Source organism: Biomphalaria glabrata, chromosome 14 (assembly GCF_947242115.1).
Source record: "Biomphalaria glabrata chromosome 14, xgBioGlab47.1, whole genome shotgun sequence".
Classification (NCBI taxonomy): domain Eukaryota; kingdom Metazoa; phylum Mollusca; class Gastropoda; family Planorbidae; genus Biomphalaria; species Biomphalaria glabrata.
In genome coordinates, this window is record NC_074724.1 from 23581342 (window position 1) to 23593499 (window position 12158).

At 35.4% G+C, this 12158-nt stretch overlaps 1 protein-coding gene across 1 annotated transcript; it reads right to left on the minus strand.

The window, feature by feature from the left end:
* Positions 1–1118: 1118 nt before the first annotated feature.
* On the minus strand, positions 1119–9419 carry LOC129922665 (uncharacterized). The gene is made up of 5 exons (XM_056009374.1): positions 9141–9419; positions 7536–7622; positions 3619–3703; positions 3340–3498; positions 1119–1609 (listed from the first exon to the last, which is right to left on the minus strand). The coding sequence occupies exons 1-5, from the start codon at positions 9252–9254 to the stop codon at positions 1503–1505; spliced, it is 552 nt and encodes a 183-aa protein (XP_055865349.1). The 5' UTR covers positions 9255–9419; the 3' UTR covers positions 1119–1502.
* Positions 9420–12158: the final 2739 nt, after the last annotated feature.

The window sequence follows — 12158 nt, forward strand, 5'->3', positions numbered from 1 at the left end:
TACAAACTTAACTACATGACTGATCCAATTGATACAACTCCGCTTAATATATTTCGTATAAAAAGTATTTTTTATATTTTCTTGTTAACTTTCTAACGTCACATTAAGTCTATTGCGACACTTTAAGAGCAACTGCTCTCCATAGATCAAAATCTAGCGACTTCGCCCATGACAAAAGACATCAAGATCAGATTTAGATTTTAAAAGTATTTCATTTGAATTCAGACTTTAAAGCTCGTCGTTTCCCTCTTTTTTTTTTAAAGATTTCCAATTCATTGTTTAGTAACAAGATTTCTGAAGAGCAATCACACAGGTATACATACACAATGCCAATACACACACACATAGTATGAGAGAGACAATGAGATAAAGAGAGAGAGAGACAATGAGATAAAGAGAGAGAGACTATGAGATAAAGAGAGAGACAATGAGATAAAGAGAGAGACTATGAGATAAAGAGAGAGACTATGAGATAAAGAGAGAGAGACAATGCGATAAAGAGAGAGAGACTATGAGATAAAGTGAGAGAGAGACAATGAGATAAAGAGAGAGACAATGAGATAAAGAGAGAGACAATGAGATAAAGAGAGAGACAATGAGATAAAGAGAGAGACAATGAGATAAAGAGAGAAAGACAATGCGATAAAGAAAGAGACAATGAAATAAAGAGAGAGACTATGAGATAAAGAAAGAGAGAGACTAAGAGATAAAGAGAGAGACAATGAGATAAAGAGAGAGAGAGACTACGAGATAAAGAGAGAGACAATGAGATAAAGAGAGAGAGAGACTACGAGATAAAGAGAGAGAGAGAGACCATGAGATAAAGAGAGAGACTATAAGATAAAGAGAGAGACTATGTGAGATAAAGAGAACATCCTTAATTTATAAACGTTTTCAAAATTTAAAAACGTTTTTCGATCTTTACTTTTCTTCAGACATAAATATTTTCAAAATGAATGGCACAAACAAATGTGATTGTGTAGTGAGTGTGTGTGTGTTCATGCCAAGTAGCTAGCTGGTTTGTAGCTCAATATAGATAGGACAACTCAAACGAAGTAGGCGTATTATATTTGTAATGTAGAACTTGAAATTAACATTTGGACAAGCTTCTTTTAAAACAAAACTAAACACAGACACATAGACACAGATACAATTTGAACCTAGATGTACGCAGAAACAAAATAATTAAAAAAAAACCAACTAAACAAGTTATAATTCACTAAAACAAAATATACGTCCACACGTCTCTCGCATGTCTCTCGCCGCGTCAACTTTCACTTTATTAACTTGAACTACGACAGATCACCTCGTGCTTTCATCAGAATCTATTCAGCCTACACAACCAAACCATCCGCCCACTTTTTCTCATGGTTACATCAGTAACTCGGACACACAATCCATGACAAGTGGTTCACATAGATCTAGAATCCACGTTAAAAAACGAAAAAAAATCTATATCAACTATAAATCTTTATAATACAAAGAAACTAAAAAGATATATTTCAGACAATGACCTTTGGTGGACAAAGGTCAGGGATGTTTAACAGTTCAGGTTTGGTGATAGTGGTAGTCACGTTAAAAAAGAAGGTCGACACTGTGATACTGTGACCTGGAATACATAAACAATGTGATACATTGTGATACAATATTAGTTCAGTGTATTCTTTCTATAACTGTATTTTCTTTTGTTCTAAATTATCTATCTATCTTATCTATCTATCTATCTATCTATCTATCTATCTATCTATCTATCTATCTATCTATCTATCTATCTATCTATCTATCTATCTATCTATTTATAAAATCACATTATTTAAAAAACAACTTACAGGCTGACATATTACAGATATGTTACGTATGAAATAGGACTATGGTAATACAAGACTTCATGGTAATTGTCCTGGCCATCTATTGAAAGGATTATTTAAGGATGTCACTAAAATGAAAGCTGTATAATAAGGCTTTTTCTTTGGTTCCAATGAGTGAGGATGCGCGCAGTATTTTGCATGACCACGCAAACCCAGTTTCGACCTGCATATTTTGTCACACATAACGCAGACAAATCTTACATTATATAATACAGACGTTACTTCAAAAAAGAAGATGATTACGTCCTACGCGTCATGCATTTAGTCATGCATATTAACCAATGACCTACTGGTTTTCCTGGCTAGCTCAGGCAACCCATTCCATGCTCTAATAGCACTAGGGAAGGAGCATTTGTACAAATTTGTCCCAGCATATGGGACGAGGAATGTGCCTCTATGTTTGTGTCTTTCAGAGTATTTTATTAGATTTTGTTTTTGTATTTGAAGATTATGGTTCAGTGTTTTATGTATAATTTCTACTTTACTTTTAAGTCTTCTCTCCTGAAGGCTTTCTAAATTTAGTGATTTTACAAAAGGTGTTACTCTAGTCAAATGTGAATATTCGTTTGTTATGAATCTCACTGCTCTATTTTGTGTATGTTCCAGTTTCTTAATGTTTTCTTGAGTTGAGGGGTCCCAAACAGAGGATGCATATTCCATTATTGGCCTAACCAAGGTTCAATAACATTTTAATTTTTTGTTCTTATTTGATTTATAGAAATTTCTTTTAATAAACCCTAATGCTTTGTTTGATTTTTTGATAGTTTCATCAATATGGGGATTCTTTGACAGTTTTTCATTTATTATAACACCTAGGTATTTTGCGTTTTTAGTCTGTGTTATTGGTTTGCCATGAATAAGATAAGTGGAATTAATTTGTTTTAGTTTTTTTGTTACTCTCAACAACTGACATTTTTCTGGATGGAAAGACATGCTCCAATTTGATTCCCATTTGTTCCCATTTCTGTAATTCATCTAGTTCTCTTTGTAAAAATTCTGTATCTTGTGTTGTTTTCATTGTTCTATACAGTGCTTTTTTGTAAAAAAAAATAGGTGCCGGTACTCAGTGATTGATTGCCTAACTTTAAACTACTAATAAATTAATAATATACGCAAAAAATACAAGAAAAGTAATATTTTTTTTCCCACATTCAAAAAGGTGCCGGTACGCCGTACCGGAGCGTACTGTCACAAAATAGCCCGTGTTATATATATTATGCAATCGTCTGCGAATAATCTAACTTTTGTTCCTGAACTGATGTAATTTGGTAAATCATTTATGTAAATTAAAAATAGTAGTGGACCTAAGACTGTTCCTTGAGGTACACCTGAGTTTACTGTTATTGGTGTTGATTTAGAGCCATTTATTATTACAGTTTGTTCTCTCCCTATCAGAAAATCCTTAATCCACTGATGCAATGGACCAAATCCGTTGTCCGTTGGGGCTAAATCTAAAGCTGTAGTGACTAACCATCTGAGTATCTTGTTAAGACCGGATGTCTTAGCTCGTTGGGCTGATTGCTAAAAGCCACCTTCAAAACGCCTCTGTCAATTGGGTATTGCCAAGTCTGAAGTGGTAAAGATGAAGTGTCCAAACCTATGTAAATATCTCCTAATTTGACAGCAGTGGCTACCAACAAAGAAAAAAATAAAGATATAAAATTACGCAATAACAGTCAAGGCATTAATTAATGTGTCAAAGTGAAGTCTGCCTATTGTTAAGCCCAGACTTTGATGACCAATCACTTACCAGGCAGGCATTGTGGGAAGACACTGTTCGCAAGTAAAGGTGACGAGAAGCAGCTTCCGGTAGCGTCAGTTATATAGGAAGTTTTCTTTGTAGAATATAGGCAATAAATAATCAACATACAAACATCCCAAATAATATCACTACACATACATCAAATGATATCAACATAAAAACATTAGACGATATCATCAAAAATACATATAAGCATATCAGACGAATAGATCTAATCCTATCAACACTTGCAAATCTAGTAATATTAACCATAGAACGAATCATATCACACTAATCATATCGACAAATAGTCTTTAAACAATATCAACAACAAGCAGGGTGTATCTCCCTTTATGTTATATAAAACTAAATTCGTGTATTGTTTTCGTGATTCGTGTATTGTTTTCGTCTATGAATATTTATGCAAAATTTCAAGTTGATCCAAGATTGGGAAGTGGGAGAACAACAGTGTCAAAACGTAATCAGGGGACTAAATCCATATATATATATATCCTCATCTCCCATTAAATAACATTAATTTCTTTTATTTCGAAATTAAAAAAAATAATTAATCACCAACAATTAATTAACTAATAGTTCAATTATTTGTTGATTCATATCTTGTCAGGTTTAACGAATAATAAATGGGAAATGGGAGAGAAAACATGTTCAAACCTTTTACCAGACAGACAGACAGACTGAGTTGATATAAACTTTGTAAATCATATCGAAACATATACATATAGAATGGACCAAAACTAGGGTTACGGTTAATCATTTGAAGTGAAACAATTTTCTTGCATTAAAAATGAGAGATTTAATTATATACATTATAACTACATATTACACATTTAATAATAAACATTTCATTTCTCAGTTGTTCAAGGTGACCACGTGACCACCTTCAACTTTATACAACACCCTGACCACACAGCATGACACACATTCCGATCAATTTCAGCGAATGCATCAAAAATGTAATCTTTCCGTTCATGAACTGTGTGGGACTCCAATAAACCTTGCTGTTGACTTCACCCCAAGTTGTGGTGAGATGTGCATGTCAATGTCACATATCATGTTTGAATGAAACTGATGCGAATGTACACTTCTTTGACTCTCTTTGTAATGTTTGAATGAAACTGATACGAATGTACACTTCTTTGACTCTCTTTGTAATGTTTGAATGAAACTGATACGAATGTACACTTCTTTGACTCTCTTTGTAATGTTTGAATGAAACTGATACGAATGTACACTTCTTTGACTCTCTTTGTAATGTTTGAATGAAACTGATACGAATGTACACTTCTTTGACTCTCTTTGTAATGTTTGAATAAAACTGATACGAATGTACACTTCTTTGACTCTCTTTGTAATGTTTGAATGAAACTGATACGAATGTACACTTCTTTGACTCTCTTTGTAATGTTTGAATGAAACTGATACGAATGTACACTTCTTTGACTCTCTTTGTAATGTTTGAATGAAACTGATACGAATGTACACATCTTTGACTCTCTTTGTAATGTTTGAATGAAACTGATACGAATGTACACATCTTTGACTCTCTTTGTAATGTTTTATCATGTGTAAAGTCTTAAGGATAAAGATACATTACTACTTGAATGAATATTATTATTGTTATTACTATTCAAATAATACAAACTACAAAGTTCCTATCTCTAATTTTTAAGCAGTTCATTTAGTGGTTTAAAAAACTTATATACACATAGCGTACTCTCTAAAAACGAATTGTATCGGATCATAGGGCATTGGGTGGGGACAAAGTTGGTACGAGAAAGAATTCTTCACTTTAACCAACCTTTACCCCAAGGTGGATTGGTTATTTAGTATTTAGTCCTCAAACTTTTTTGACCAAGGAACCCTTTTATAAAGTCAAAACTTGCCCACAGACCCCTAAGTAAAAAGTCTACATGCATTGCACACAAATTACAATTGTAAAAAAACATTTTGTTGAAGGAGTGTTCATTGAAATGATAACATTTTGTTGAAGGTGTGTTCATTGAAATGATAACATTTTGTTGAAGGTGTGTTCATTGAAATGATAACTTTTGTTGAAGGTGTGTTCATTGAAATGATAACATTTTGTTGAAGGTGTGTTCATTGAAATGATAACATTTTGTTGAAGGTGTGTTCATTGAAATGATCACTTTTGTTGAAGGAGTGTTCATTGAAATGATAACTTTTGTTGAAGGAGTGTTCATTGAAATGATAACTTTTGTTGAAGGAGTGTTCATTGAAATGATAACTTTTGTTGAAGGAGTGTTCATTGAAATGATAACTTTTGTTGAAGGAGTGTTCATTGAAATGATAACTTTTGTTGAAGGAGTGTTCATTGAAATGATAACTTTTGTTGAAGGTGTGTTCATTGAAATGATCATTTTTGTTGAAGGTGTGTTCATTGAAATAACATTTTGTTGAAGGAGTGTTCATTGAAATGATAACTTTTGTTGAAGGAGTGTTCATTGAAATGATAACTTTTGTTGAAGGAGTGTTCATTGAAATGATAACTTTTGTTGAAGGTGTGTTCATTGAAATGATAACTTTTGTTGAAGGAGTGTTCATTGAAATGATCACTTTTGTTGAAGGAGTGTTCATTGAAATGATAACATTTTGTTGAAGGTGTGTTCATTGAAATGATAACTTTTGTTGAAGGAGTGTTCATTGAAATGATAACTTTTGTTGAAGGAGTGTTCATTGAAATGATAACTTTTGTTGAAGGAGTGTTCATTGAAATGATAACTTTTGTTGAAGGAGTGTTCATTGAAATGATAACTTTTGTTGAAGGAGTGTTCATTGAAATGATAACTTTTGTTGAAGGAGTGTTCATTGAAATGATAACTTTTGTTGAAGGTGTGTTCATTGAAATGATCATTTTTGTTGAAGGTGTGTTCATTGAAATAACATTTTGTTGAAGGAGTGTTCATTGAAATGATAACTTTTGTTGAAGGAGTGTTCATTGAAATGATAACTTTTGTTGAAGGTGTGTTCATTGAAATGATCATTTTTGTTGAAGGTGTGTTCATTGAAATAACATTTTGTTGAAGGAGTGTTCATTGAAATGATAACTTTTGTTGAAGGAGTGTTCATTGAAATGATAACTTTTGTTGAAGGAGTGTTCATTGAAATGATAACTTTTGTTGAAGGTGTGTTCATTGAAATGATCATTTTTGTTGAAGGTGTGTTCATTGAAATAACATTTTGTTGAAGGAGTGTTCATTGAAATGATAACTTTTGTTGAAGGAGTGTTCATTGAAATGATAACTTTTGTTGAAGGTGTGTTCATTGAAATGATCACTTTTGTTGAAGGAGTGTTCATTGAAATGATAACTTTTGTTGAAGGTGTGTTCATTGAAATGATAACATTTTGTTGAAGGAGTGTTCATTGAAATGATCACTTTTGTTGAAGGAGTGTTCATTGAAATGATAACTTTTGTTGAAGGTGTGTTCATTGAAATGATAACTTTTGTTGAAGGTGTGTTCATTGAAATGATCACTTTTGTTGAAGGAGTGTTCATTGAAATAATAACATTTTGTTGAAGGTGTGTTCATTGAAATGATAACATTTTGTTGAAGGAGTGTTCATTGAAATGATAACTTTTGTTGAAAATAAGATTATAAAATAGTGATGTCTTTGGTGAGGCTGATGAGATTGTATGAGTGTATTTATGTCCGGCTCAATGTTTGTAAGTTGAAACCGCAGATCTCAAGGAGAGAACATTTCTAGTCGGTTTCTTTTATTTGTGATGAGACTCATTACTTGTATACAATTTTCATCTTTCTGTGAACCCCTTAAGGTCGTCTGGCGGACCCCTAGTGGTCTGTGGGCCACAGTTTTAGAACGACTGATTTAGCACAATCACTTTGTAAAGAATAAGAAAAAAAAAATTCCTTAATTAACTTACATTAGCTAAATCTTCAACAATACTGGCGTTCCCTGTAAAGCTGGCGATTATCTTTTTGGTGAAGTCCATGACTGCCAAAGATGTTGCCTGTTAAAAACACATGAGAACAAATTTTTTTTATTTATTCTGTTTAAAACTGATGGTCCTCCTGATAGAGGTCATGCTGATAAAAAAGACTTTCTGTACGAAATAAGTAGAAAATGAACCAGAAATATTTCCCAAGTTTCTATCACTGAAATGTCTACTTGAATAACGTTCTGAGAATCCATTTTTTCCAGTCAATAATTCAAATATTTTTGGGATATTAAGTTTTTAATAAAGTTGTAGTGCAGGGTGGAGTCGCTGTAGCTAAGTGGTACAGAGCTTCGCTTCAGAACCGAAGGTCCCTGGGTTCGAATCCTGGTGAAGACTGGGATTTTAAATTTCGGGATCTTTGGATCTAGGCCTACAGATCTCGAGGTATGAAAGAGGAACGTTACTTATTTTATAGGGCAGTGTAAGACATCTTTTACCGTGTGGGAATAGTTCCTCTTGACATCAAATGTTTCAAAGAAATTCAAACCTTCAATGGCTCGCAGTTTCACTCTCCAGATAGGGTTTAATTTAAAACACAATACATTCTGTCAGAATGTTCTTTTGTAAGAAAAATGTTTACTTTGAAGAAAGTTTACCTGAAAAAACAACAACACTACGATTGTGTTTTCATGTTCATATTGCCGAAATATTTTAGTTCCAAGTCAATAGAAATATGTCAGCACTAGTTGGAATACTAGTCAACGTTACAATACACTCCGCACAATGGACTAGTCACTAAACATTCTGAAGCTTGGTATCTGTTATATTCTTATTTCATGTTTACTATTTCTAATATCATCTTGCAAACTAGTCGTCAGGTCAACAAAATAAAGGTGGCCAGCACAACCTGGATGGGAGGACACGATTCTAGAAAACGGCCACACTGGGGAACAAATTTCGTTTGACAGTTCTAATTTTTCAATAATAAAAAGAATTTAAATTTGGCTACAAGTCCAGACATTCTTTATCTAGAATAGACATGCATCAGCTCGTTGTCCCCCTTGTAGGCTTTAGTCATGAAATATTTTCAGAAATAATTAGACCTTCAGGAACTTCTTGCGCACCATCTTCCGGATCTATAGACCTAGCATTACAACTTTATCAACTCTGAGTAGGCTTTTTTATTTTTCATTTTTTTTTTAATTGGAATTATTCATGAGATATTTAGAGCAAAATAATCGCTCTTACAAGGTTGGTATACAGGAGGAGAAGTTTTTTTTTTAAAGAAAAATATTTTTATATATTTTAATTTTGTTCTTATTCAATTTATTCTTATTTACTTTTTCCTTATTGGTGCAAGACAATATTTCAGACAAGGATGTAAATAAATATTTGGGGAAGTAAGAAGTTAGAAATGTTTTATCTACAACAAGGTAACAAGTTCATGAGAAACAAAAAGAGTCAATAATGTATTTCAAACTACTTTCTAGAAATGCTAGATTTAAAAGTACGTTTTAAAAACTGCGCGCTATCTCTATATCACTTAATGACTTGTACGAAGTAAACAAACAACAGATATCTAGTACTTACATCTGTTTCTACGGTATACATGTATGCTTGTATTTGATCAGGGAGGCAAACCTTGGTAGGATCAGACTCTGCGAGGACCAGGGCCATCCACGAGGCTAAATATATCAATAACATTGGAAGTTTTCATTAAACGCACACACAAACTTGACTTTTTTCTTTCAGAAATATTGTTTTATATTTTCTTCATTGACATCCATAAATAGCCTTCTACTTAGATCTTGCTTCTTTATTTATTACTTTAAAACATACATACACACACACACTTATTTATGCTTATCTTTAAAGTGTGTGTTTGTAGGACTATTTAGCTGAAATTTGATTTGTTCCTGGTGAGAGGTCATTTTGTCAAACTTTTTTCGTCCACGTTCTCTCACTTAGACCAGCAGAGAACTGATAAGTCTCGTCTGAACCTTTAAATATAAATAAATCTTCTGTTACTGACCTCTATGGCACTTGTGTAATGCTTGTAACTTGACATGCTTTTAAAGGTACAACCGCTACGAGGATGTTGTGACGCCTGTACACTGACCTACAGCATTAAATCTCCCGATACATTTCTCTGTTAAGTTGGAAAAGTCACCAAGCTCAAAACAATACTTTTAAGTCTGTTCCTGATCTTGGGGTAATCGTTTGGAAGCCGAATGCTCTAACAACTCAGCCATCACGTCTCGATGACATTAAGAAGAACGTAAGTACACCGAGTATACAAGTACACCAGAGTGCAGTTCACTGTTCTGTGGTCCATAACATAGTAGGGAAGAAATGGCTATCAACTGTTTTCATAAAAAAAAACGCATACTGTGACCCAGAAATTAGTTTATCTCTTTACATTCAAATTTAGAGGCTCACAAACAGCATTAGGAAGTTCATGACAGTTCCAACAGACTTTCATAGCTACCACAAACTACATTTAGTCGTCAGGACGTCGACATTGCTAAAATGCTCATTTGCTTTAAGAAAGTAATCACTATATATGTGCCCCAGAGATCCCTACACTCAATGGACTTATCTTTTCATGCTATGCCCCAGAGATCCCTACACTCCATGGACTTATCTTTTCATGCTGGGCCCCAGAGATCCCTACACTCCATGGACTTATCTTTTCATGCTGGGCCCCAGAGATCCCTACACTCCATGGACTTATCTTTTCATGCTGGGCCCCAGAGATCCCTACACTCCATGGACTTATCTTTTCAGCCTGGCCCCAGAGATCCCTACACTCCATGGACTTATCTTTTCAGGCTGGGCCCCAGAGATCCCTACACTCCATGGACTTATCTTTTCAGGCTGGGCCCCAGAGATCCCTACACTCCATGGACATGCCTTTTCAGGCTGGGCCCCAGAAATCCCTACACTCAATGGACTTATCTTTTCATGCTGGGCCCCAGAGATCCCTACACTCAATGGACTTATCTTTTCAGGCTGGCCCCAGAGATCCCTACACTCCATGGACTTATCTTTTCAGACTGGGCCCCAGAGATCTTTACACTCCATGGACATATCTTTTCAGGCTGGCCCCAGAGATCCCTACACTCAATGGACATATCTTTTCAGACTGGGCCCCAGAGATCCCTACACTCCATGGACATATCTTTTCAGGCTGGCCCCAGAGATCCCTACACTTCATGGACATATCTTTTCAGGCTGGCCCCAGAGATCCCTACACTCCATGGACATATCTTTTCAGGCTGGCCCCAGAGATTCTACACTCAATGGACTTATCTTTTCAGGCTGGGCCCCAGAGATCCCTACACTCAATGGACTTATCTTTCAGGCTGGCCCCAGAGATCCCTACACTCCATGGACATATCTTTTCAGGCTGGCCCCAGAGATTCTACACTCAATGGACTTATCTTTTCAGGCTGGGCCCCAGAGATCCCTACACTCAATGGACTTATCTTTCAGGCTGGCCCCAGAGATCCCTACACTCAATGGACTTATCTTTCAGGCTGGCCCCAGAGATCCATACACTCAATGGACTTATCTTTTCAGGCCCAGGCCCCAGAGTATTTGTGTTACATGTAATAAGAAAAATGAGTTAAACCCTACGGTATGTAGAGATATGGAAGGGATTTTTGTGGTTTTTCTTCCTTTAGATAAGCATTGTTATTTAAAAAAATATCTATATATATTATTCTCTTCATGGCTCAATCTTGCCTGACACCACCAAAATTCATGGAAAGATAACTCTTTTATTTCTGCAAGTTGGACTAGAGTTACCCCAACAACTTTTGCGGCGAAAAAAAAAAGAGGAGGGGGAGGAGAACAAGTACTCTTCTCTGTATCCACCCGTCACTAAATAGCAGGGCAGGACGTAAACTGCCAGGGTTTAGCACTGAGTAGTGCAGACTCGCCTGGTCCTGATTTTTTCTCTGGGTTGACTCTTGAAGCTGCAAGGCAGCAGAGGTTTGAATTCAGAGTTTTCCTTCTCCTAGGTGGGTAGCCAGCCATGGCTAATGAGCCCCTCCTGCCCAAAGCTTACTGGTTTAGACGCCAGTTACTCGCCTTCGCCACTCCTAATATTTGTGAAAACAGCTCTGCCGGACTCAATATCTGAACTACACGTGAAGGCCAGGAGTTGGACTGGTTGTCAGAGGCTATTTGAGATGCATGCCATTAGGAAACATTGTATAGGTAGTGGAATGCTTATATCCATTACCACTTCCGGATATGACAACCTCACACACATATAACGTGCGATAACATGATTAGTCATTATCTGACTCTTTAAAAAAAATAACGAACAGTACTGAAACATTAGTCATCCCGGGGCCAGAAGCAAGATCCAGATATGCTGGTTGTATTGTTGGATGGTCATAAACTGTCCATGACTTAGGCTCATTGAACGTATTTTGTTATATTTATATAATCCACACAAAGACACACACAAACACAGACATGCAGAGAGAGAGAGAGAGAGAGAGAGAGAGAGAGAGAGAGAGAGAGAGAGACTGAACAAAACCTCTGGGATTTAAGGCATATGTTGATCGTGACCTAGTTATGAAATGATATCAAGGA

Excerpts from the sequence above, each read along its gene's own strand:
- LOC129922665 (XM_056009374.1), bottom strand. The coding sequence starts at position 9,254 with ATGTTATTGATATATTTAGCCTCGTGGATGGCCCTGGTCCTCGCAGAG. Across the intron at positions 7,623-9,140 it reads TGTATACCGTAGAAACAGAT|GCAACATCTTTGGCAGTCAT; the intron begins GTAAGTACTAGA and ends TGTTTTTAACAG. Across the intron at positions 3,499-3,618 it reads CTTCCCACAATGCCTGCCTG|CCACTGCTGTCAAATTAGGA; the intron begins GTAAGTGATTGG and ends CTTTGTTGGTAG.